This window comes from Haliaeetus leucocephalus, unplaced genomic scaffold (assembly GCF_000737465.1).
Source record: "Haliaeetus leucocephalus isolate CR32 unplaced genomic scaffold, Haliaeetus_leucocephalus-4.0 Scaffold306, whole genome shotgun sequence".
NCBI lineage: Eukaryota > Metazoa > Chordata > Aves > Accipitriformes > Accipitridae > Haliaeetus > Haliaeetus leucocephalus.
In genome coordinates this window covers 59,515-84,518 of record NW_010972742.1, presented here as the reverse complement: position 1 = coordinate 84,518, position 25,004 = coordinate 59,515, and the positions used below count along the sequence as shown (strand labels likewise).

The following is a 25,004-nucleotide window of genomic DNA, read 5'->3' as shown; positions in this document are numbered from 1 at the left end:
GAACACGGTCGCGGTTGGGATTTGTTTGGGTTTTGGTTTTTTTTTTTTAAAGGGTTCTGCTCTGGGTGATTCTCTTCTTAGGGTATTATAACAGGTGTGCCATTAAAAGGCATTTAGTTATTTTTAAACGCTTAATATGGGTAGAAATTTTTAGTGTGGAAACCATATCTCTTTAATTTGCAGGTACTGTTAGGCTATGAAGGCTTTAATGGAACTAGAAATGCAATAAAACAGTGGATGAGGCATGAAATTAAATCTCGGCGTCTGGAGGCTTTAAACAGAGTGTCAGTATATTAAACATATTGGAGCTACTGGGCTTTCAAAGTACCTGGATATTTCCATGCTATAGAGCAGTAAAATGTTTGCAAAACTGAAGAAGAAAATAGCGGAAGAGGCAGCTATTGCTCCCAGACCAGGAGGAGCTGCCAGGATACCCAGGTCTGTTAGCAAGGAGTCAATTACATCTGTGGGAGCAGACTCCGGAGATGACTTTGTAAGTTACACCTTGCTTTGAATTTTGATTTCTCTTACAGCATTTCTCTTATGGTTTTACAGACAACCATTTTAAGTCTAGTGTATGAGCTGAATACGTATTGTGGTGTCTTTGTAGGTGGCATCTTAATGCATAAATGAATCACTAGCTCGAATAAACTTAAATACTGAAGAGAAAATATTTGTGTGTGAACTGTGGTAGTTACCAGGAGGCTTATATTCCCATGTAAACATGAGTAACAAAGTTATCTCAATACAGAACATTCTTAAACACACATAAAATATTGAATAAAGCTGTAGTAACATGTGAGGTACCTATCTGTAAAATTAATTACTGAAGCAGTAGGAAAGCAAGCCAGGCACTGGTTAGCTATCATTGTACCATGGATCTGTGTTTACCTCTTGGCTTCCTGGTGCTTTTCCTACCCAAGCATATCGTTAATGTCACTGCCAAGAACGCGTATGCAGTTTTGTTGCACTCAAAACCATTGTAGTTCCTCCGACGTCTGGTTTAAATTCTCTTTCATTATAAAGTGTTTTTTAAGCAAGTGGTATCATTCCAGGAGCATATGGGGTAAATGAAACCCTGTAATGCTCTGGCACTTCTGCCCCTTGATGGCAATCTTATTTTTGAAAACCCGGATTAAGACACAGTGTTGCACCACTGTTGGAACCAACAGTATATGCTGTATTGCAGCAAGTTGCTTTATCGTTCTGTTTTGCTGTCTGCAAAATGGAGAGGTTATTTACACAGTTGAGTTTCAACTCCTTTTTTTTCTGAAGTTCAGCTGAAATTACAGTTCTGTTAAGCAGAAAGTTGGAGTTCCTAATGTTTAAATACATTTTACAATGGAAATATATTAGTCTTGTGTTTTTCTGAATTTTTTTTGCACTTAAATTCTCACGTAGAAATTTCATTCACCATCTTGCAAGTTTAGAGAACAGAAAACAATGACAGTAGCTGAAGTCTTGAATGGTTGTCAGAAAACCTCCAAGAATTAGTTGTTTTAGCAATATTCATTTAACTGCTTTTACTGTTGATTTTTATGGAGCAAAAAAAACCCCATAAAGAATCATAAGTCAGCTATACGGTAGATTTTGCATGGAGAGACCATTGCATGGAAAGACTACTGTATTAGTGCTTATGCAAGCTTATCCCACCTGAAGAGCGTTACTGTTTCTGTTCTACTTAGTTTCTCAGAAGACTTTTGCTTTGACCCATCCTGAAACCTGTACTGTAGAGCCTGATTTCCCCCCCCCGCCCTTAGTGATTCCATTATGCCATCTCCTCAGTGATCAGTTTGAACAACTAGTTTTCAGTATAGCTTCTTTTAAAAGCATTGTATTTCATGGAACAGGCTAGCATTGCAGAGCTGACTATTTAAGCCCTTACTGTTTTTCTTCTTCAGCACTTTTTACACATTCTGCTGTGCTAGTACAACTTTCCCCTTTATGTGAAAAACTGAAGCATTATTTCTAGGTGGGATACTGTGTGTTATCGTGGAGTTAGCATATGGCAGGATTGCTTTTTTCTAAATTTTGTAAGTTACGTGAGTGTTGTTTTTCTACCAAGGCTTCTGATGGAAGCAGCTCGAGAGAGGATCTTTCATCCCAGTTGTTCAGAAGAAATGAACAAATAAGAAAACTGGAGGTCAAGCTGTCTGGTATGTGTCTTGATACATATAAAACCCTATTAGTTTAGGAAATACTTTCCTTTGAACTTAAGTGGTTTAATTTATTAAAAATACATGGGGTTAGGTTTTTTTGAAAATTTATTTGTAACAACCCTGTTGATTGTCATCTAGGTAGCATCTAGTATCACTGATTTTTTATAAAGAAGACTGACTCTTTTCTGCTGATTGCACGACACATTTATGTGATTCTTTTGAACAGCTGGGATACCTTTCTGTCCCCATGCTTCAAATAGTGCCTTTCCTAGCTTTTATTTTATTTACTCTTTGTATGTAATGGTTTGTTTCTCTTAGGATCTAAGCTTTCTGATGTTGACAGTAACATGGTGCCATCCTTAAAGAAGTGAACTTTGAAATGAATAAAAAGCAAAGGGTTCAACATAAAACAGTGTTGAGGCTTTTTTTCTTTCCAAGATAATACCTACTGTAAAGCTGTGGTAAGGGCTTTGCTCTGACACTGCTTTCCATGCTTATTGTATGGAGTGGATCAGAGACTAGACTAAACTGTGTTATGCTGCTGCTTCCCAAAGGCCTTGGAAAATAAGGAAAGGTTATAGCCAGCTCAGGATTATTGTAATTTATTCTGGAGATTTATCAGACTCCTGTTCAGTTGAAGAAAATATAGGATTCAAAAATTATTTCAGATTGCACTTTGAAAGGGCAAAGTGTTCACCTCTTTGAATAAGGTTAAACTCAAAAGTGCTGGTTGGGGCTTAGTATAAGAGAAGGAGGCTCTGAGTATCAAGAGGCTTGTGCAAGCAGCCCAATCAGTAAGTAAATCCTCCTTTCCATTGTGTGTAAACTTCTCCGAGGTGTGTGTGTATTTTCTTCTGTTTTTTTTTTTTTAATATCTCCTTCCTTGTCAGTTCTGCTTGGTAGGCATGGTAGTAGTAAGAGTGGGAGATTGTTACCCCAGTGGGAGCACCAGTCAGTGCTTAGCCTCAGAGATACTGTGTGACTTGAACAATGAGCAGCATGGAACAAGGATGCAAGCGTCTGTGAACTGCCCCATCCTTGCATCCTCCAATGAGAGAGACCTTTCCTAAACAGAGTTAAATAGATCGCTGTTCTTGAATGAAGTAAAAAGTGGGGATAGTTCTTCATTCTCTGGTGCTGCCCTTTCTTGTGTAACAAGCACACCTAGGACAAGTCCTCCTGTTTGTACCAACCATTTACCCTATGGACAGTACAGAACTATTTACTTGTGTTCATTGTTATGGTCACCCAAGATCTCCTCAGCAGGAATGATTTTCTGATTAAGAAAATCATTGTCATTTTCCACTCATCCTTTTTTCTTTTTTTTTTCTTTTTTTTTTTTCCCCTAAAAATTTCCTTCCCCAATGTCTGTTCATTCCTGGTCTGTGCGTCTCCTTCCTCACACAAGATTATGCTGATCAGATCCGAAACTTGCAGAAGATAAAAGAGAAGCTTGAAAATGCATTAGAAAAGCATCAGGATTGTACGTACTTTTCTTTTTCCCTTTTTTTTAAGTTGAAAATTGTTATGGTTGGAAGGAAACGGGTTTGATGTACATATGTTTTAATCATTTCCTTTCAAACTGTGCACCTCTAGGTTGCAAAGAATTAGAACACAAGTTCTTGCCTTGTTTACAGTGTAAAAAGCAGCAGTAGTGTGTTGGCTGTTGAACAAAGTTGTTGTTATACTCCTTTTGCCAAATTTGGGGCTGACATGCAGGAGGGACCTTTCTGAAACCTACAGCTTTGTTATAATCCAGTGAGGAACGCTGTTTCTATCTTCTGTTATTTCTGGCATTTGTCCAATGTGCGAGCAGTGTGAGGTAATAAGTGGCACAGCGTTAGTCCTAAAGAGTCAAGATGGGGCTAATTACTTGCAGAAGAAGCTCTTTAAAGTTATAAATAACATAAAGAAAATTGAGAAGCAATTTTAAAAAAATGAGTTTTTAATATAGCTGGTGATTCTCTGTTGATAGCCTCCATGAGGAAGTTTCAGGAACAGAATGAAGCTCACCAGGCAAGTCGAGCCAAGATGGCTGAAGGAATGGCTTTGGCCTTAGAAAAAAAGGACCAGGTAACAGAGCTTGAACAACTCAACTTTGGACTGTCTGTGGAGATCTGAGTGCATGACCTTGATGCTTTAAGCAGGTGTCGCCATTAATTAAAATAGTTATTCAGCATTGTGTATGCTTAGCGTGCCAGTGTTGAGGAAAGAAAGGAGTGTTAAGTTCAAATGCCAGAAATGGTGTAGGACTTGTCATTGTTCTGACTGTTCTGCTTTTAAAAAGAGCCCAAAACAATTTCTAATTAAATTAAATTAAATGAAATTAAGCTTGTACTTGGGTTTGGTAAGATTCAATTGCAGTAGACCTGTTGCTTTTATTTTATTTTGCTTGCATAAAGCTGTCCTGGTTTCAGCTGGGATGTAGTTAGCTGTCTTCCTAGTAGCTGGTACAGTGCTATGTTTTGAGTTCAGTATGTGAAGAATGTTGATAACACTGATGTTTTCAGTTGTTGCTCAGTAGTGTTTAGACTACAGTCAAGGATTTTTCAGCTTCTCATGCCCAGCCAGGGCACCTGACCCAAACTGGCCAACAGTGTATTCCATACCATGTGACGTCCCATCTAGTTTAGGAACTGGGAAGTGGGGGGGGGCGGGGATTCGCCGCTCGGGGACTGGCTGGGTGTCGGTCGGCGGGGGGTGAGCAATTGCCCTGCGCATCATTTGTACATTCCAATCCTTTTATTACTACTGTTGTCATTTTATTAGTGTTATCATTATCATTATTAGTCTCTTCTTTTCTGTTCTATTAAATCGTTCTTATCTCAACCCAGGAGTTTTACTTCTTTTCCTGATTTTCTCCCCCATCCCACTGGATGGGGGGGGAGTGAGTGAGCGGCTGCGTGGTGCTTAGTTGCTGGCTGGGGTTAAACCACAACAAAAGCTTATGTATTCAGGTGGCATAAATGATTCCTCAGCCTTTATGTATTAAAACACTAGCTGGTACTTTTCCTTTGCTGATTATTTTTTTAATCATTACCACAACTTAGTATCTCTGTTAACAATACAAATTTTTTTTTTTTTACCATAAATGCTGTCCTTGAAAGTCTACAAATTGATTTATTTTTTTTTTTCTCCTTTCTTACTTGGTCAGGAGTGGATAGAAAAACTGGGTCAAGTTGAAAAGGTAATTAACCTTTGGCTTGTTTTGTTTTGTTTTTTTAATGTTTCTGTGTAGTACATTTGCAAACACCAGCCTGCACACTTCCTACAACTCAATTCTGTTCAGCCCTTTTTATTATTTGATCTTGGTTCAATGGGAGAGGCCAAACATTTGCTTTTGTTGCCAGCCCCAGAGCTTCAGGAGATATTTCTGGAATTGTTTTTCAGTGGGGAAGTAAAGAATGATGGCTTGCGATGAGAAAGATGTACTTCTGTAAGGTGGAACAATAGTTTCCTTTATTACAGAGGAGGCAGCTGGGATACAGAAGGAGGTAGTGACTTCGTCTGAGCTCTTGCAGTAGGTCATCTGTTTCATAAAATAAACTATTTGGTAGGGATTTTTTTAATACAGGCTTTCAGTCTTGTAGTTGTTCCAGCTCTTTAGCTTAGTCTATTTTAAAGTATCTCTGATTATGAAGACATTAAACATGCTACTGTTTGCTGCCCATTTTTAAGAGTTCAGTTAGGTGATAATTGGCTGCATTGTAATGAATACGGATTTTTTTTGAGATTTTTGAAGTTCGGTAATTTGCTCCACATTGCCTACTGCGACATGAATGTGAAAGAGTTTCTAGTGCTATATATGGCACCATGAGAGAGCCTTATGGCTGCAAGACAAGATTCCTTTCCCAGAATTTAACTAAACTCCCATTGACTTGAAATGACCATACAGATATTCTTGGTTTCCTTTTGTTGTTGTTGGTTTATCAGGAAAAAAAAATGCTTGAGACACAGTTACAAGAAATGAAGGAGCAGAGTTTGAACTTTTTTCAAAAAAGAGATGAAATTGATGAACTGGAGGGCTTTCAACAGCAGGAAATTGCCAAAGTTAAACACATGGTAAGCTTTTTTTAAACTTTTTTTTTTTTCTTTCCTAAAATTTGTGTTAGAGTACCAAGTTAGTGGTAGCTCTGCATTAATTTTTTTAGCCTTTATGCTCGTATACAGTCTTGGTCGGTGTCAAAATCTCAGCAGTAGGTACATGCATTCAATATTACATAGTTTATTTCAACAGTGACTTTTCTGGGAGTTATTTATTATCTCATTTAATTCAGCTCATAACTTAATAAAAAGGACAAGTTTCAATGAGAAGGCTTTATCAGTGTTACTGGGTCATCTTTATTGTCTAAGATAACATTCTAATATTCAGCTTTTGAAAAAGGAAGAATCTCTGAGCAAAACAGAGCAGGAGCTAGAGGCGTGCACTCGAGAACTAGCCCACGCTAAAGAGGTGCTTCAGGATGCAAGCAACGAGTCATCAGGCCTAAGGAAAGATCTTCAAGAATTGCAGCAGCAGTTCTTGGAGCTAGAGGCACAGAGGTATGGATGTGGTCTTCCATGAGGAGCAGTGTATGCATTTCCCCTATACTTTTACTTCATGCCCAGCTCTGCTTTTTTGGAAGAGTTTATATATGTAGTGAGTTGACTGAATAATTGCTTCTGCTATGCTGATGTGGATGTAAATGCCAGGTTCATGTTTCTTTTCAAGCCAACTAAAGTAGTACTTGTTTAGGGTTTTGTAAGCATGTTATGATTTCTTTTTTTCATAGTTGGAATGCTTAACTGTCACTTTTTTTGGAAAATGTGTAATCAAGCAGTGGCTGGTTTTAGGACAAGAAAATATTGTTGCTTAGTTCATTTTCATAAGTAGCAGAATTATCTGCTAAAGATTATTTTTCTGGAACGGTATGTCACTTTTTTTTATTCTCTTTCTGTGAAGAGATGAACTAATGACAGCTGAGACAAATGCAGAAAATAAGATCACTGCTCTGGAGTTAAGAGAACAGGAGCTACAAACTGTCATTCAGCAGCTTTCTGTAGACTTGCAAAATGTAAGTTTGAGTTAAGTGAGATTTGATTTAAAGAGCTCCTTGTCTGCAGAAGTTAGATTAGATATCAGTTGTGTGTTTTTGGAAATCTAAGTTTCAAAGCAAGTAATTTCTCAAAATTTTTAGGCTCGAATTTCTGGTTCTGGTTGTGAGAAGAGACTGGAAGTGTTACAAGTGGAGCATGAATCTCTGAAGGTGGAATATGAACAACACAAGCAAAAGGTTAAGTGTTTTCAGATGCATCTGCTGTTGGCTGGTGTCAAGGTGTACATTTGGGTAATGCACTGTGAGCTTGACATTTGGTGTCTAGAAAGTGTTTTGGGATCATATCGTCTTTCCAAATAAGATTTTTCTCCTTCTAATAGCATAAAGTCAAACCACAATGGATTAGCTGAAAGGTTCACTACAAAAAACATGCTGTGATTTCTTGTTCTCACAGATGACTTTTGAATTTGCTGAGAGAAATAAACTTACCGAACAGTTGCAGGAAAAAGTGTCTTCCTTGGAAAAAAAGCTAGAAAGAAATCTTTCAGGAGATGAACATGTGCAGGAGCTACTCAGAGAGGTAATTATACATTTATAGACTGCTTAAAAGTGCAATCTTAGTGAGATTTTTTTCTTTTTTAGGACATAACGTTACTTCTCATACATGGAAAGAATATATGATGATGTAATGCAGGCACATTTGTCCCTTCAGTGTATATTGGCACACTGTCTATGCTGGACAGAATTGTGTGGGTATCTACATTGAGCCTGTTCATGTAGATATTGCACAGCTGTCTTTATTGGTCTTCCTGCATTGTCTGTTTAGGCAATGCATCTGACTGCTTAGAAGCAAAAGAGCAGCTTTTTAACATTTTCACAGGAGGTAGAACAACTTGGGAGTTTTATTGGTTAATCCTTACAGTGAACACTTCTCCTTGTTCTTCATCTTCTATTACCATGCCTTGTAAAGCACTGGGACAGGAAGGGGAACTGTTTTTGCACATAGGTGTTTGAACAGAATGTTGTATACTGAAAGCTTGAGCCTCAGAAGTGTTAAGAAACAGCTGAAAACAGAAAGACCTTAGCTTTGGTTAATGTCCTTTCTTTCATTACTTCATCTCTTTCTCAAGCACTGATGCTCCTGTTCAGAATCAGCTTGGAGCTGTGCTTCCCCAGCTGGGTCTTGGGGAGACAAGGGAAGGTATGCTCTTCCTTGGTCAGGCTTACCTACAAGGTATATCAACTCAGTGTTGCTGTGATAAAAGAGTTTGGCTTAGTAAACTCGAGCCAGTTTAAAGTCCATGGGGGGGTAGTAAAACATTTCAAAAGTAACTACCATAACTAGCAAATGTTTTACCTTGTTTGTTTGTGTATTTGCTGTGATGCAGGGGAAGTTAAGCTTTCAAAAAAAATTTTTTAAATCCCTTAAACTTGGCCTGGGTTAGAAAATTACAACTTAGCTGCTGATTAGAGCTTATATCTGGATCATGACAGGATGTCAGTGAATTTCCCATTCTTAATGATGTCATCCCCAGGGCAACGTGATCTACAGAGGCCCTATGCAGTAGCATCAAACTTGCTGGCTCCCAAGAGCAAAGCTGCATTGCACATCAAAATAACTGTTCCATTTTAGTTTGACCCTATTAATGAAATAAAAAGAAAAATCTTAACTGAGAAACCCCACTTATCTCTTTGTCCATCCTTCCTCCTGTTCATCTCAATGTAATCTTCAGAAAGCTACTCTTGAGCAAAAACTGGATGAAACCAGGCAGCAGGTACTAACAGACAGAACGCATCACACTGAGACTGTGAACCGGTTGGAAACACAGGTAAGTATTTTTTTTATTTCACTACAAATTCCCACTGTTTCCAGCATCTTTATGTCCTATACCTCCTCCCCTCACTGCACTTGTGCTCTCAGCCAAAGGCGAGAGACTGTATGTCACATTTAGTCTTGAAAGGAAAGTCTAATTGATCAACGTCTCTGGTCATCTCCTCACCTGCAGTGGCAGAGAAGGGCCTAGAGGTTATGAAGTTAGAGATTTCATGCATATCTTCCCTGTCATAAGAAACAACTAGCTGAAGTGCAGGCATTGCTGGGCAGTAGTGGTATGGTGATGAGTTTTTAAAAGCAGCAAGTGGGCAGTCCTCTGAACTATGTGGTTTCATGGTTCTAATGTTTACTTTCCCCTACTGGGTCATCCCACATTCTGTATATTTTTTCTAATAACATAGATGACATTGGATCAGGAATTTAATGTATGGTTATATTTTAGAATAAAGAACTGGAACAAAAACTACAGATTGCAACAGAAGCATTGAAAAAGAGTGAAGAAGCAGCTGCTGAGCAGGATCTGAAGATCCAGAAGTTGGTGAGTACCTTGCATGATGTTTCACTGACCAGTAGCAGATCAGTCTTCAGCATCTCCAGAGACACTCACTTCTCTGTGTTTTGTTACTCAAGTGTTTTCTTGCTGTTTATCCCCTAAACTAATGTCAGTATATGAGTACATGATGCTGCTCCCAAAGGAATAGTGTTGCTTCAGTTTGAGTATGTGTCTCATTGAATGGTGTCCGATTCTTGTCAGAGCTTTAAAATACCATTTTATTAATGTAGTGTTCTTTATTTCTCTTAAGCAAACTGATCTAGAGGACGAAAGAAGTAAACTACAGCAACAGATTTTAAGTGAGAAACAGCAGTATGATCGGAAAATTTCTGGGCTGGAGTCTCAAATTGCTGCTCTTGAAACAGCTTGGGAATTTGATAAAACAGCTACTCAGCACAAGATCGTAAGTACAGAAACTGTTAAGTGGGCCATGTGGGTCTTCACAAAATGGTTTTAACACAGCTTGTAGATCTTGCATATTGTCCAAATGTTCTTATTCAGCACTCCTAGCATTATAATAGAAGATCTCATACTTTGAAAAGCTAAATATGAACAAAGCATTTGATGACTTTAATTGTTTAAACAAAGCATTAGAATAATTGTACTTGGTATTTAAGCAATCTTTATTTTACAGAGCCAGTTGGAAAAGGAAAAGGAAAATCTTAATGGAAGCAGAGCAGAGTATGAGAGCTCTTTAAAAAAACAAGAGTCTGAATTGAACAGGTTAAAGGTAAGGCCTTAATTGGTTAGTGACATTGGTTAAATACAAAGCTGTTTGAGAAACAGTTAATGGCAAAGTGTATTACGTTCTCCGTACTTGGGAGTCACACTACATTCAGGTTGCAGGTACTTAACAGCTGTAAATCATCTTTGGTACTCAGTAGAAATGTATTTGAGGAGCATTACAAATAGCTGATCCTTTTCTGAAATAGAATGCTTGGGTCTGCCTAAATGAGGCAGAAATAATACATTCCCCTATTGTCAGGCCTGAAGAGCTTTTAAATCCTGTTAGCAGGAATGAATACAGAATAGCTCAACATCAAATTCCACTCATAGCATTCAAAACACAAGTTAAAAACTTAAGTTGGTCAGGTATTTACAGCTTATACTCAGTCTTTTGACTGTAATTTTAGTGTTGAAAGTTTTTTTTTCTGTAGCTACTCTTAGATGCACAATTGGAATAGAGATCAGTTGTAGGAAGGAGCTACTTCATTGTAATAGAGACTTCAAGCTAAAAGATCTTTTAAGCATTGGATATGTTTGGCTCCTTGCATCAGTTCTGTGTTGCTCTTGCACATGCAGATAGCAGCAGTGCAGTAAAACAACAGTAACTCATTTGGAAGCGTAAATCACGCTGTTCTAGTTGCTAATGAATTTGGGTTTAAAGATGAGAGACTGACTTGATTTTAGTTGTCTTGAGTAACCTCTGAATTACTTTTGGTTTGCAGAATGAATTGAGCAGCAGAGAGACTGTCAGTGTTGAAATTGCCAAAGCATTGGAAGAAGCACGAAAACAGAGAGAGGAGTTACAACAGCAGGTTGGTTAATACTGATGGTTTAAAATATTTGGGTGCTCCCGACCTTGCACAGACCAGACTAGATTTGGACTTAATTTTCATAAGTCAGGAACATGAGTCAGAATCATATCCTCAGCATGCAAGACAGCAGTGGTTGCCTCAGTGAACTTGAAACTTAAGGGTGTCTATGTAAATGCCTGCACAAGAATGTAATCAACTTAGGTGAGTTATTCCATTGGAAGAATGTAAAATGCTGCTGACTGCAAAGTTAAGGATATTGATAAGTTTGTAGACTCAAGAGTTATGGCAAGTTGTGGCAGTTGAATATGGACAACTGAGGGGAAGACCAGGTGGTAGCAAGTGAATACATTTGCTCAGAATTAAGGTGACTGGTATTTCGGAGCCCTTTAAATCTGTAAGATGATGTGTAGTCCCAGTAGGTCAGCCATCCTGAGCCATTGACTAGTTGGCAGTTTGTTTTAAGGAAACCTATTCGTTCAGTTGTTTTGATATAAACACTGAAAGGAACATCTTTGTCCCTCAGCAGTTCTAAAATTGTAAATTTCCTCATAGGGAGGAGGTTGTATCCGGTATCCAAATGTAAATTCTAGGTAGTCTTGTTTTCCTCTTCTTTTATTAAAAATGGTCACGGTGGATAATGTGAACTTATGTTTCTTTAAGCTGGGAACTGCCAACTGAGCAGGTTTGACCAAATTTCGTCCCATCTTTTGGTTTCTTTATTCTTCTGGGACTGCTGTAGATCCATGCTTGCCTGGTCCACCTGTATGTGAAAGGGGTATAAGGCAATCTCTGGTTTTGCTGAGTGGCTGTTTTACAGCTGCCACCTGCTGGTTATGAGGCAATCTGTAATTATGGCACAGAGTTTATCAGAAGTGAAGTGTCTTTTAGCTCTTACAGCACATTGACTTCAGTGCTCTTTAATGAGGTCAGCATTGTAGAGGTGATGTCTTCTGTGAGTCTCTGGACAGATTACAGACATCCACATTGTATTATCTGTAACACTAATGCTGCACAAACCACTTTTTCAAGGTGTTGTATTGTCTAGCACAGAACTCAGGCAGCCCCTGCCAGTTGTAGATACCAGCCACTGCCTTTGTCACTGATACAGGAGTTCTTCTCCAGTCCTTCCCACAAAAAAAAAAAAAAAAAAAAAAAAAAATTCTGAACTTCTGAGGTATGTTGAAATCTTTCAATGCCCTCTTCTAGTTTTATATCTAATGATTTTTGTTTGTTTGCTTTGAAGGTTTCACATCTGGCTTCCTTAATAAAGGAAAAAGACCAGCTGATTGATGAAAAATGTGATATGCTTCTAAAACAGAAGGAAGAACTGAACCAACTCAGTCAAGGTTAGACCAAGCGAGTCTACTGTATCCCAGACAGCTTTATCTAAGTACAGTCTCTGGTTTTGGGCTTGCCTGATAGATTGTAATAATCCTAGATTTCTCTTCCATGTTTAATCTGTTAGAATTTTCAAAATCTTGTATCCTTCAGCAACAATCGGACAATCTATCTACTGTGTCCTTAAAAACAAAACCACTTTTTAAAGTCAAAGTCTTATGTTTCTACACCATAAAATAACAAATCTTGCTGTACTTTTTGTAAATTATTGTGGTGCGCAAAACATGAAATAAATTATACAGATCAAAACCTGCTACTTTGTTGCACCACTTTAAAAACTGCACTTGCTTGAAAGATTATGTACATTTTAAAAAGCAGCTGCAAACTCGTATTCCACAGTCCTACTAAAAAATGTAGTCATCTTCTTTCAGTTCCTAACCCCACCATGTTTCTCTTGTGTGTTGCCATTATTTACAAAGGGAACAACACTGTAGCCTCCTGTTGCATGCACCATTCCATTGGCTGGCCATGTGTTGGTAGCCATTTGTGCCGGCTAGCCATTTGTGCTCGCAGCTCAGCCCCAAGTGTTCCTGCGCAGCCACAGCACAAGTCACACAGACTTTTGATGGTGTCTTTTAGAGCAGGTCTAACTGATAGTTATGTTGTTAAGTATTAAAATCACTCTGACTTTCAGACAGTTAGGCTGCTCCTTCGCAAAAACATGCATGTGCGCTCGGGTGGCTTAAATTCCATCGTCTTTTCTGTCTTTATGACAGAGCAAGGCAAAAAGTTCAGAATTTACTATCACTAAGTAGCTTCATTTAAGAAAAATAATTAGAAACTCCCATTTGGTTCAGTAGACTGATACTAAGCAGGTCTTGCCTTTCTCAGATCATGAAGCTGTCTTGCTGCAAATGCATCAGTTGCAGTCTGACATAGAAGCAAGTAATAGCCGAGCAGTGGAGAAAGAAGAAATGGCAAGAAAGGAAATCGATGAAATGAAGTTGCAGATGCAGGAGTGCCTGTTGGCCAGAGAACACGAGAAAAATGTGAGTGCGGTTGCAAATCTGATCTGTTCAGACTTCTCCGGAAAATAAGTAGGTGTGCAAGAGACCCCCTGTTCTGTCATGCCTGGTGATACGTGCTTGGAGCTGTTTACTCTGACAACTGGCTCGTGACCTCGTGACCAGCAGTGTAGACCACCATTATTTTTTGTTTACTGTCTTCCTAAAGAAAGCTGTTTCCAGTCAGATCTGTGACTGGTTTATGAAAGACAACCCCTTATTTTATTTGACTCATAAAATGCCTTGGGAGAACCATTATGAAACCAATGAGACAAAGACCCAAAAGTAATAAGCAGGCCAGGGAGAGATGTAGCCACTAATGCTTTCTGTTTAAAAAAGCAGCCACCCCCCTGAAACAACAACCAAAAAGAAGTCTAGCTTTCTTCCTGGGGAGTGTTCATGGTTTGCAAATGTCATGTTATCTCTCCAATTCACTCTTCATTTTTATAGGTTTCAGAACTAGAGAAATCAACGAGAGCCCTGAACAACAAGCGTTTCCATTCTCCAGAAAACCATGTGGTGGAACAGAATGGAGAGGTAGTGGCTGCAGATGTCATTCAACTTCAGAAGGATAACAGAGAGCTGGAACAGCAAATTGCTGAGAAAAACAAGGTGAACTGAAACAGCAGAAATGGCTGTTAGTCTTACCCCTTTTAATTAGGAAGCTGAATAATTGGTGCTGCCCATGCTGCAGCCTTAGGACAACAGGCTTACCGAAATGGCAGATCCAGTTTGAATCCAGTATTCTGTGAGTAAATTTTTTTCCTCTGGATTGTTCAAGGATCTAGGAACAGTGGTTAAAAACTGCGGCCAGAATCATAGGAATCCTTATCTCTTTTGGAGGAAAGATGCACCAAATGATACCATTTACAGCTTTCCTGCAGAGCCCTTTTGTGTGAATTCAGGTCACTTCTACTGTGCTGTCACACAAAAGGCCAAGTATACTGTCACAGGCCTGCTAATGTGTGCAGCTAGAAAGGCAAGACATGTGGGTTGCTTCCTCAGAGCTGTCAATGTTGTTTAATGTTGTTTCATTCATTACACTTGTTTGTCATGGGTTTTTCCAGATACCTGTCAGTCAAAATGTGTCTTGACAATACTGTATTAACACTATCCTTTGCTGTGCTTACAGATGATAAAGCAGCTACAGCAAAGAATGACAGAACTCAAGAAAACCCTCCAGAAAGAGTTGGTAAGGGTTATGTTTTTTCAGTCTCTTCAGCTGGCACTTACTGACAGTTACTTGCACTACTAATTGCAAAAGCTTAACTGCTAGCTAGAGCGTAATTTTTTTACTAGGGATGTCTGAAGTTCCCTTGTGTTTGCAGGCAGATCAGTGAACCCTTAAATTAAGGAAGTGCATTGTTCTGGATCATTTATTGAATGGATGGTGTGACAGGTAGCCATCACCACTCAGCCCTTGCAACAGAGAATTTTAGCTACAGAAGACCTGTGTTTGGTAATCTTGGGCATTTAATGCATTTCTGAGTACTGAGCTGCCATTCAGCTAAGTTTTACCATAGGACTCATGTCTGCCCCAGGGAAAGCTCCCCTTTAATCCCTTTTACAATAGTTTTCCTCCTAAGAAAAAATTCTTCTATTTAAAAAAAATCAAAGGAGGTTTTAAATTCGTTATTTTTGTTCTGAGCTTGAAAATTGTTTTGGAGAAAGCCCACATTTGAAAGGTGCAGAGCAGGTTAGTGATAAAAGAAAATTATCAGGTGATAGTTTCTACCATGGAACCAATTCCATGCTGGTTTGGGTAATGTACATGTAACGCTAACAGCAACTAGCTTCTGTCTTAGAGTCTAGGGAGAGGTGAAGACACTTCTCTGCTCTGATCCCATGAAGGATGAGAAGCTTGTCCTATTGATGTCCAGGTTGTACCCACCTTGTGGATACAAGCCCTCTGTGTTAGATATCTCAGACCCGGATCCTCTCCCAGTGTCAAGCTGACAGAGTCTACAATGTACTTCCTCTTTTTCCTTTTTTTTTTTTTTTAGAAAATAAGGCCTGACAGTGAGGTACCTGAAGTACGTGAAAAAGCAAATTCTGAAGTGCCTAATGCTTCTGTGACTGTCACAAACAACTCTGATTTAAATGACTCAAGGGAGATAAACTTTGAATACCTTAAACATGTTGTACTAAAATTCATGTCCTGCCGGGAATCTGAGGTAAAGATGTACACTTACCTTCTCTTTCTAAGTCTGTCTTTCTCTAGAAACTGCCACCTGTTACCTGCTAAGGACACTTCTATGCCAATTCTATACTTCTTACACTTAAAAAGTTGTTGACTGATCCAGCACAATGAAGCAAAGTAGCTAACAGTGATATGTTTGAAAGTACAGATTATTATTATGAACTAAATGAAAGGGAAATGTGAATTTTTAAGAGGTAGTTATGTCTGGAAGTTAAAGATCTGAAGCTATAAGACATCCCTCTGCGCTACTCTAAAAAGCGTATGGAGTATGTAATTAAGAGTGGTTGTACATTTAAGACAGAAAAAAAACCCCAAGAAAAGACATAAACCACTTGCTGTTGATCTGTAAGAGGTAATTCCTTCTGCATTTGAAGATCCTTCATGCTCTCCACGTTGTGTCAAAAAAGTTAAAGGTAAAAAAGTTATGCCAACAATATACTTCACTTAATTGCAAGTCAGTGGCTAAGATCAAGAAATAATTCTGCAACTCCATGGTACCCAGAGTGCTTGACTCCTTTACTAACTCCACATTGTGTGCCCCATTTAGAATGTTAGTACTACAGAGTTAATATAAAGTGTATATTTAAAAAGCCATGATTCTTTCCACTCTATGTGCTGGTTTGATCAACTTTTCAAAGCTTAAAAAAACTAGGATGCCACAAGAGCCAAGCTTCTTCTCTAACTAGGCTCCCCATTTGTCGTCTTTCCCGCAAATATGCAAACCAGCGTTAAAGAACAGAAAGCCAGGAAACACAAACAGAAGAAATAAGATAGAGGCCATCGTAGTCTATTGGAACTGGGGATAATGGCAGGCTGCTGGTCTGCTCTTTGCGGTTGTGACTAAAAAGTCTGTGACGAAACCCACAGAAAAACTGTGCTGCACTGCAGTCCAGAATGTAGAGCCCGAGAGCATCATAAGCAACAAAATACTGTGGTTTCTTTCAGGCATTCCATCTAATTAAAGCTGTATCTGTATTACTGAATTTTTCACAAGAGGAAGAAAACATGCTTAAAGAGACTTTGGAGTACAAGGTAAGGGTTCTGTTCCACTTGTAGTCTTTAACGGGACTTCCAGCAGATGGAATGAAAACTCTTAGATGCTGGGAGATCATGAAAAGTATCTTCTCCAAATGTTAGCTACAATAATAAACGTAATTTATTATTAAAATATTAGCTAATCACGTACATACATGTCGGAATTTGTCCATTTCAGTGAGGGAAGTAGCAACTTTCCAGTGCTTCAGTGAATGAGTAACAGCATAGTTTTGCCCAGTGGACTCTGTCTGTGGAGGGAAGCTAGAAGCTCCTTGCCTGGAGTACAGTCAAATATTTAAAAGCAGGAAGCCTTTCCATTGCATAAAATGAGATCTCCTGCATGTCCCTGGCTATGTGGTTATTAGTGAGTGTTCATAAATGAGTGCTGCCTCGGTTCCTTCTGTGTCCTGCATTCATCTCTGCAGTCAGTAAGCTGGACACGTTCAGTCTACTTATGATTGCAGCTGAGGGAGATTTTCTCGCCATCTTGTTAACGGAACGGTTTAATACTAGATTGACTAAAGGTACTGTGTTTAAATGACTGTAGATTTGTGATTTGTCATTATTTTAAAGGACTATATTAAGTGTAATCTTCAGTCATCTTCACTTGTGGAAAGTGGATGCTGTTTCTTCCAGATTGGATTGTGTGAAACTATCTTTACTTCTTCAGTCTGAAGTTTGCAGCATTCCATTTTATAAATAGTTATTTCCATCAAATGATGGGGAGTTGCCTCTGTACCATATTCTTTCTTTTTCAAATCTTCAGCTTCTTAGAAGTGTGAACCTAGCATATGTGTATTGTGCTTTTTTGTCCTAGATGTCATGGTTTGGGTCAAAGCCATCTCCGAAAGGCAGTATCCGGCCCTCTATCTCAAGCCCAAGGACACTGTGGCCTTAAGGGAACCTGAAATTGGACAGTCAGCATCTAGCCACTTTTTTCTGTGAAAAGAACGTTGAACACACTAATTCAGGTGTGTCTTAATCACTGTCATTGCAGTATTTTGTACAAGAACTTTTGACACTGTTTACAAAACTAATACTGTGCAAGGAGAAATTTTCACTACAAACTGAAACACCTCTTCTGGGTTGGATTCGGGGACCATTGTCTCGATGGTCTCTTAATGGAAGTCAGCTCCTTGTGCTCATCGGTCTTGTTTTCTTGGCACCAAAGGGTAACGTTAACCTCGCTAATACCGGTGCTGGCAGTTCAAGCTTCTAACGCGTGCATCTATTATGATGGTGATTCCAGCTTCTGTTACAGAGTGCTAGAGTTGAGTAACTCTAGGCACAGTAAAGCTTCCTTGTCTTGCTGTGGAAAGCAAGCAATGAAAAAAAAAAAATGTTGGCAGTACTGTATTGAGTTTTTGACGGTTTGAAAAGCCTGTCAAAGAACAGGAGCAGGAGCTTTAACCAAAAAAGAAATCTGCCTTGCCTATAACAATACTGACATAACTAATAGTTTGCATTTTTTCATATCACTGTGTAATTTAAGGTGCATATATCCTGGCCTGCAGTCCTGAAGGCTGCATGTTGATGATGATTATTTAATTTGAGAGCACAACTTTAGAGTTGTCTGATTTTACTTTTCTTAAAGAAAAATAATAATTAAAATGGTCTTAATTATAGTACCTAATACTCAGTCGCCTTTAAAACTAATCTATTAGCCTGTACCATAGGTTGTTAGCATTGGGAAGAAGGGATAGTAAACCATTTTAAATTTTTAAAGCTGAATTCCAGGTATTGTAAATGCACACTGAGAATACCTTCTATTTTTTAAAAAAAAAAAAAATCTAGTGACAAAGGGTGAAGAATATTGGTACTAAACGCATTGATTTTTTTTTTTTTCTTCCAAGTCTGCTAGCAACAAATCTTTATAACCAGTATCCGCCCCTTTGGTTGTGGTTTTCTGTACTTCAAATACTGATGCTTAAAAACTGTTATGAACAGTGGGCTGTTAACTGTGTTCTAACTACATGGTACGAGAAATGCTGTTCATGAGGTTTTTGTTTTTGAGGGCAAAATTCAACTCTTAACGAATAAATCTGGTTCCAGCAGCTTGCTTTCCTTCTCCCCTTAAGAAAAGGGGACCAAGGTGGCACTTGCCTCACAGAGTAGTAATACAATTTTGCCTCTAGTTATAACACCACTGCGAAACCTAGATGAAAATGAGAAGCAGCAGTAAGTCTGACTTCTTAAAAACTGGACATATTTTCAAAAAACTACATATCTGTGGAACTGGATGAGCAGGCTGCAATTCTGGTAATTCTCTTACAAGGAGGTTTGTGTTACTAACAGTGATTTTATTAAATATATTTGAGAAAATTCCAGCTATCCTGTAGTGGAAGTAGGGTCACTGTTCAGGTTTTAACTTTGCTAACAGGGGTCTGAATGACCTTAGTGGTGGCAGTCGATGATGTAGTGTTAAGAGTTACAGCATGTGAGCTGCTCCCTGCTTCCATGCACACTTGTGCTGTGGTAAAGATGTATCCTTCCACGTGAGGTCAGTTACCAGAGTGGTAAATGTGCTGCAATTCTTTACCCTGCCTGGTCTCCCCAGTTTTTGTTGATCAGTCATATCCCAGACACAGGTATTCACAGTAGCTATTACCTTGGCACAAGTGACACTCCTCAGTTTAGAGCTAGGTTGTATTTATTTGAAGTTAAGAAAACCAAAAGGATTTTTTAGTACGCTAAAGCCTGTCCAAACACAGTCTTCAGTAACCTGATCCATGGCACTTAACAGTAGCATACAGAAGTTTATGGGAAGAGTACAACTCTGCTCTAGTATGAAAATAGACAATCAAAAAGTGGGTTTATATCAGTTGCTCCTCTACTGAAACAAAGTGGGGGCAGGATAACCCTGTTGGTTCTGGGAAGCTTTTATTCTCTAAGGTCTTTTTCTGTAGAATGTCCCTTTGCCCTGGCCTATTTCTGTGGGACCCGAGACCAGGGGACAGGATTCCCTCTACTCACGCTGATGCCTGCTGAATGACTAATCGGTTTATGTTGATCCTGGCTTGAAAGGTTACTGCTGAACAGTAAGAAAAGCAGTACAGGCAGCCTGGAATAAAGAGTGACAAAATAAAATGTGAGATTATATATTCACTAACACAATTTCAGTTTAAGATCCCAAAGCTCATACAGGATCAGCTTAACCATAAACTAGTTCTCAAGTGTTGAATTTTCTTTAGATATCGGAGCAAGAATGGTGTGTATACATAGATATTAAAAAGCTAATGCACTTTCCCTTGTATAAAAACAGTGGTATACATAATCCTTTCTACGGCCATTGGATTTCTTTCCTTCTATGCTGTAAATATGGATTGTATTATGAAACACTATGAAATTTGTGGTGCAATACATTTTGGATCAAAACCCTAATCTTGATTTCTTTCTCTTTATAGTTCTGGTTATCTCTCTCCACTGGGATGCTATAGCTATTTAAAATTGAGAGAATTTTAAAGCATGAAACAAACCCCACCTTCTGCCCAGGGTAAGAATGGGTGTGTCAGCCATGTAATTAAGGCCTCCATTTCTCATAGGGAGTTACGCCAGGAATGAGGCGGAGTGCTTCTGCCTCCTAAAATCATCTCTCACCAGGGACAGCTGCTGCTGCACTTTTAGCAGCTGATAAAAAAAACAAACGAATGGCGCGGGGCCTCCTTGAGCAGCTGCTTCATTTGGAGTATGCTCATTTGTGCCAAAAGGAAGGCTCCTTCCTGGCAGATAACCCTGCCAGACTCAGGGCGCACACCACCAACCAAGACCCAGAGGGATGCCGTACCTCACTGCTCTTGCCAAGGGTGCTGTAACTGACGGTGGAGAGAGCAATGGTTTTGAGTAGTTGTGCTCTGTTGGGACAAATCATCTGTGCATACTGACTTGAAGCAGCTCCTTTTGCTGTACTTAAGTAAGTCCTTCAGAAGGTGAGGACGCACTAATACATAAATAATAGATTCTGCAGTATTTTCTTGACTTTCTAGGATGGACAAGAATATAAACACCAAATCATGGGTGATTATGCATTATACTCGCTGCATCTTAGAAGTCTTGATTGGAACAGCTGAGCTTGGTCTCACTCCAGCCAGCATAGGACAAATTCTGTAAATAGTTGGAGTTAAGAGCATTCATACAAATGTGGACACTTAGCTTAGAATTGGCATACTGCTGGCCTGCTTTTCAGTAAGTGTCAGACTTACAATTTAGTGAAAAATAAATTACTTCACTCATGCGATCCAAGAACTTTATTGATGCAGCAGGCACTTTACACTGAAACCAACCCCATAGTCCAACTAGTCCTTCAACCGTACGTACAAAACCGCCATTCTAATGAACACTTCTCCTGCCCATAAGCTGTCGGGATCTTGCATCTGCCAAGGACATAGCTACCTCTTAAATAAGCAGTACACACAGGATCTTGTATCACCACACTTCGATAAAGCAGCATCTGAAAAATACCTGTTCTCTTACAGTAATAGGAGGCAGGAGTGTGCCGTCTCTCTGCCTTTTAAAGAAGGGATCAGGAGAATGTCTTGGCTCCTGTATTTGATAGTCGGAATATGCAGGAATACCTTTACTCTTCCCCCACCTTTAAGGTTAAAAGCATTCCAAGAGGAGGTTTCCATAGTATTTCAGTAGATTGCAATCTCTAATAAAGATGGACCAGCGTCATTTCAGCTAATTCCTTCTTCTGAGTCCAAAACTGAGCGTCGTCTTGGTTCAAGTTAATAGTCTTTTAAACAGTCTTTCTTGCTGTAAGAACTCTTACTATGGAACCTAGTCCACCTACTGCTAATGCCTGTGGGGATGGGAAAAGGAGAGAGGTTACACAGAGTCACTGTGTCATGCAAGCCAGGTACTGTGTCGCATGTAAAAGGCATCTTAAAAGAACAAACAATGAAGTGTTTAATAACGGAAGAGTATGTGGCTCTTCTCCAGAAACTTACTTTTCACACATAGGCAGCTTGGGCTGTTCCACCCCTTTTTTGCTCTTGCATCTTTAAAACAGCTAATTGGAGAAAATCTGTTTGCTTTCTCTAGCACATGCAGACCTTAAAGACATTTTAGGTTGTTTCGTTTAGGTACTGAACTGTATTGTGCAGTGTCAAGTTTCCATGATGAAACTGCATTCCCCCCACCGGGCTGCGAGGCCAGGCAGTGGTGCTTCTCTCCACACAACTGCTCCAAGCACACAAAGCACTCGCACGGACTGATTTGCCCACGCAGCCCAAGACCACAGCGCAACTCTTTACGCTGGCTGCTACCACCAGAACAGGAAATACAGTTCTTGGGTTGTTCCACCTCTCTGTGTCTCTGCAGGTGCCTTCTGCCCTGCTGACGCCTTTACCTTCCTGCAGTGGCAATTTCTACACTCGCACACTGTCTCCTCTTTGCTCTGTGTGCTCTGAACGATTTAGGCCGACAGTTAAAAGGCTATGGGGGAGCTTAGACCTGAACTCAGATCCTTGCTTGTTCTGATCTTGGGAAGTTTGTGGCTCACTTCTCTGTAAATATAGATGAGAGTGATCTTTGACTCAAATTACTGCAGTATGTACATAGTAACATTCTATAAACAATACTCCGTGACATAAGAACCAAGGGACTGAAGGGTAGACAAAACCAAATACAGTAATTTAGTAACCTGTATACCACTAAATCTGAAGGGAAAAATTACATTCTCCAAAATCTAACTATCTATCTTTTGGATCTAGAGAAGGATACCAATGTCGCATGTCATTGATGACGCAGAATGTCTCACTTCCCATATCCCTGAGTGGGAAAGGAGGAAGAGCTCGTTTCAGTTTCGTTTGCATCCCTCAATGTAAATAACGTATCCTTCTAAAGTCTAGAAGATGATGGATGTGATTATGAAAAATATTAAAGCTGACTGCGCAAAACGAGGTGTGTTTACTTTGCAGACATAATTCAAATACAGCCCAGTGGGTATTACAATGTATGAAAGGAGAGCAGTGATCAACAGTACGAGACACCTCACTGTCCTTAGGAGACATGAATGCAAAGCATCCACTTGGAGCTACCTGCATGCGCTGCATGCATGTAAACGTTCCTGAGTTGCCAGACCTGATATACAGGGGGATGACAGCCCTTTTCCAGAGGACAGACTGGTACTACTACTGTGCAGCTGACTCCTCTCTGAGCAAGCCACACGTCTTACCGGTAGTGCCAAAAAGCAGAACACAACCAAGGTTTTAAACTCTGCCCAGCCTACTTCAGATCTGCCTTGTTCCTTTCAAAACAAAGACAACGAAATGCTTTACATGTGCCTACATGCTCTGAGCACTGTCATCTTTCCAGTCAGAGTGGTGTTGTGTAACATTACACACTGGGAGCACCCACCCATGGTTAGTTGAAAACAGTCTCCAGTGGAAACAGCAACAGAAAGAAAAAGAAAAAAAAAAAATCAAGCAGAAACATGTTCTTTGCTGTCCTGAGAAATTCCCTCCTGCTCCCCTGTCAAGGTTCTGCAAAGCCAGTGACAGCTGCTAGTAGCTGGAGTCACTCTACACAAGTTCTGTCTTTACATATCACTGGAAAAAAACCCATACTCTGTGAAAATGACAGTGGCACTACCAGCAGGCTGCACTGCTACAGTGCCGGTGGTACAGGGAGCTGCAGCATTCCTAGGGATCATTTCTCCTAGGAGGAGCACTGACAGCCAGCGCCGCAGCTAAAACCCCTGCAGTGGGGAAAGACTCCCCTGGATTCCTGCGTGGGGGCGGTGGCGCCCAGCAGCTGCTTCCTGTGCCTCACCCTGTCACAGAGGGAATGTTCAACAGTCGGCCGACGACCACATCCTGCCCTCCCTGTTTCACAACGGGCATTCCACAGAAACAGGAGAGGACCACTCTGGATCCCAGTGGGATCTTTTTGGAGATCTCGGAGGCCTCTCCTGTGTAAACCAAAGAGGTTTGCTAAATCCTGTTATGAAGCTGTGACACATATGCTGCTAGCAGCGCTCAGCTGATGAAAACTGCCAGACCCGAGCCAGCCTGAGCACCCCCTCGGCCAAACACTCGGCTACAAAGGAACAATGCCAGCTACCCCCTTCAACCACCCACACCTCCGCTCCCAGCTCTTCCTCCTCGGTGGGGCCACTCCACTCCTTAGATGCAGAAGAAAGCGCAATGCTTCCTCCAGCAGACGCTGCCCTGCCACAGGTCTCGCCTCTCCCCCTGGCTGAAGGAAAGGTTTGAAATAGGAGTAAAGGCTTAATGAGTCTGAGCTCAAGGAGACCAAAGATAAAAGGAAACGCCAGTTACTGTGCTCCTCGGGGTGAGCCCCCCACCATCACCCGCTTCTCTTGCAGGGCCTCTCGTGAAAGCACCAACAGGGTCCCTGGGGAGTGTGGCCGAGCCAAGAGAGCACCAAACACGTACCTTTTCATGCCACTGAAGTAATATTGCACTGCTATTTTCTGTTGGCTTTTCAAATCCTTTATAAATGTACTTCATTAACAAGTCAATGCCATTTCTGTCCAAGGAATTCACCGCTTGTTCTATTTCGCTGCTTTTAAAAGACGTGAGGACTTTAAGCATGGTTCCCTGGGCCTGCTCCTGCGAAGACAAGGAAAGGAGAATAACATGAGAACCAGCAAAGCTGGAAACGATCCCAAGACTTCTGGTGTTGTTCGACGAGGTGCGTTCGGAGGGCGGGCGGCTACGCTAAAGGCCGGCTTATTTCTGCAAGCAAGCCGGCGAGCGTTCTTCACTTGGGGTCTCGGGAGCGAGGAGAAGGACGGGGCGGCCACGCGGGGATCGCCTAGGCAGAAGCCGCGGCGCCTCGCCGTATGGCTCGTTAGCAGCGAGCTGTCAGGTGCTGCTGATCCATCTCCGGGCGACGCCGCCGTCGCTTCGAAGCTGCCCGGCGACCCCGGCAGCCCTGCCCGCGCCCCGGCCCCGGTCACCTTCATCGCCTGGTTCTTGGTGTTGACGGGAGAGCTCCGCAGGGCGCTGTGGAAGGCTCGCAGCGCGTCCCCTGTGCAGGGCACGAGTCAAGGACTCAAACCGGCGGCTCCGCGCCACGACTCGAGCCTCGTTAACGCCGGCGGATTTTGCGTTTCGTAACGCCGACCGAAACTTCTCCTTTTCCCGGGGCCGGTTACCGGCCCGCTGCCGAGGGTCGGGGAGCGAAGCGCTTCGCCGGCCGCTTCCCCCGCCCCGGCCGCCCGGGGTCCGGCTGCGAGCGCTCGGTCGCGGGCGAGGGCCGCGGGGCCCGGTGCTCCGCTCG

The 25,004-nt window shown here is 40.8% G+C and overlaps 2 protein-coding genes across 11 annotated transcripts in view; one reads left to right on the top strand and one right to left on the bottom strand.

The window, feature by feature from the left end:
• GOLGA1 (golgin A1) overlaps nucleotides 1-24,226 on the top strand; it is a 24,985-nt gene extending 759 nt beyond the window's left edge. The window contains exons 2-25 of one of the 7 annotated variants that reach the window (XR_774555.1): nucleotides 184-493; nucleotides 2,066-2,156; nucleotides 3,568-3,642; nucleotides 4,135-4,232; nucleotides 5,314-5,346; nucleotides 6,093-6,221; nucleotides 6,532-6,701; nucleotides 7,102-7,213; nucleotides 7,337-7,432; nucleotides 7,650-7,775; nucleotides 8,929-9,024; nucleotides 9,472-9,567; nucleotides 9,833-9,985; nucleotides 10,217-10,312; nucleotides 11,031-11,120; nucleotides 12,364-12,466; nucleotides 13,350-13,507; nucleotides 13,973-14,134; nucleotides 14,655-14,714; nucleotides 15,526-15,696; nucleotides 16,668-16,754; nucleotides 17,575-17,728; nucleotides 20,162-20,250; nucleotides 22,676-24,224. Coding sequence is in view for 1 of the 7 variants with exons in the window: in XM_010570704.1 (XP_010569006.1) it covers nucleotides 359-493; nucleotides 2,066-2,156; nucleotides 3,568-3,642; nucleotides 4,135-4,232; nucleotides 5,314-5,346; nucleotides 6,093-6,221; nucleotides 6,532-6,701; nucleotides 7,102-7,213; nucleotides 7,337-7,432; nucleotides 7,650-7,775; nucleotides 8,929-9,024; nucleotides 9,472-9,567; nucleotides 9,833-9,985; nucleotides 10,217-10,312; nucleotides 11,031-11,120; nucleotides 12,364-12,466; nucleotides 13,350-13,507; nucleotides 13,973-14,134; nucleotides 14,655-14,714; nucleotides 15,526-15,696; nucleotides 16,668-16,754; nucleotides 17,575-17,655 (2,418 nt within the window). In the remaining 6 variants the exon portion in view is untranslated. Of the gene's footprint in view, nucleotides 1-183; nucleotides 494-2,065; nucleotides 2,157-3,567; nucleotides 3,643-4,134; nucleotides 4,233-5,313; nucleotides 5,347-5,628; nucleotides 5,680-6,092; nucleotides 6,222-6,531; nucleotides 6,702-7,101; nucleotides 7,214-7,336; nucleotides 7,433-7,649; nucleotides 7,776-8,928; nucleotides 9,025-9,471; nucleotides 9,568-9,832; nucleotides 9,986-10,216; nucleotides 10,313-11,030; nucleotides 11,121-12,363; nucleotides 12,467-13,349; nucleotides 13,508-13,972; nucleotides 14,135-14,654; nucleotides 14,715-15,525; nucleotides 15,697-16,667; nucleotides 16,755-17,574; nucleotides 18,569-18,610; nucleotides 19,745-20,161; nucleotides 20,251-22,675 lie in introns of those variants that run through there. The other 6 variants (XR_774557.1, XR_774554.1, XR_774556.1 and 3 more) reach the window with 6 other exon arrangements.
• The window catches only part of ARPC5L (actin related protein 2/3 complex, subunit 5-like), a 5,584-nt gene continuing 351 nt past the window's right edge, over nucleotides 19,772-25,004 (bottom strand). The window contains exons 2-5 of one of the 4 annotated variants that reach the window (XR_774561.1): nucleotides 24,682-24,754; nucleotides 24,155-24,331; nucleotides 21,228-21,555; nucleotides 19,772-19,818 (exon numbers count right to left, since the gene is read on the bottom strand). Coding sequence is in view for 2 of the 4 variants with exons in the window: in XM_010570705.1 (XP_010569007.1) it covers nucleotides 24,002-24,331; nucleotides 24,682-24,754 (403 nt within the window). In the remaining 2 variants the exon portion in view is untranslated. Of the gene's footprint in view, nucleotides 19,819-20,408; nucleotides 21,556-23,982; nucleotides 24,755-25,004 lie in introns of those variants that run through there. The other 3 variants (XM_010570706.1, XR_774560.1, XM_010570705.1) reach the window with 3 other exon arrangements.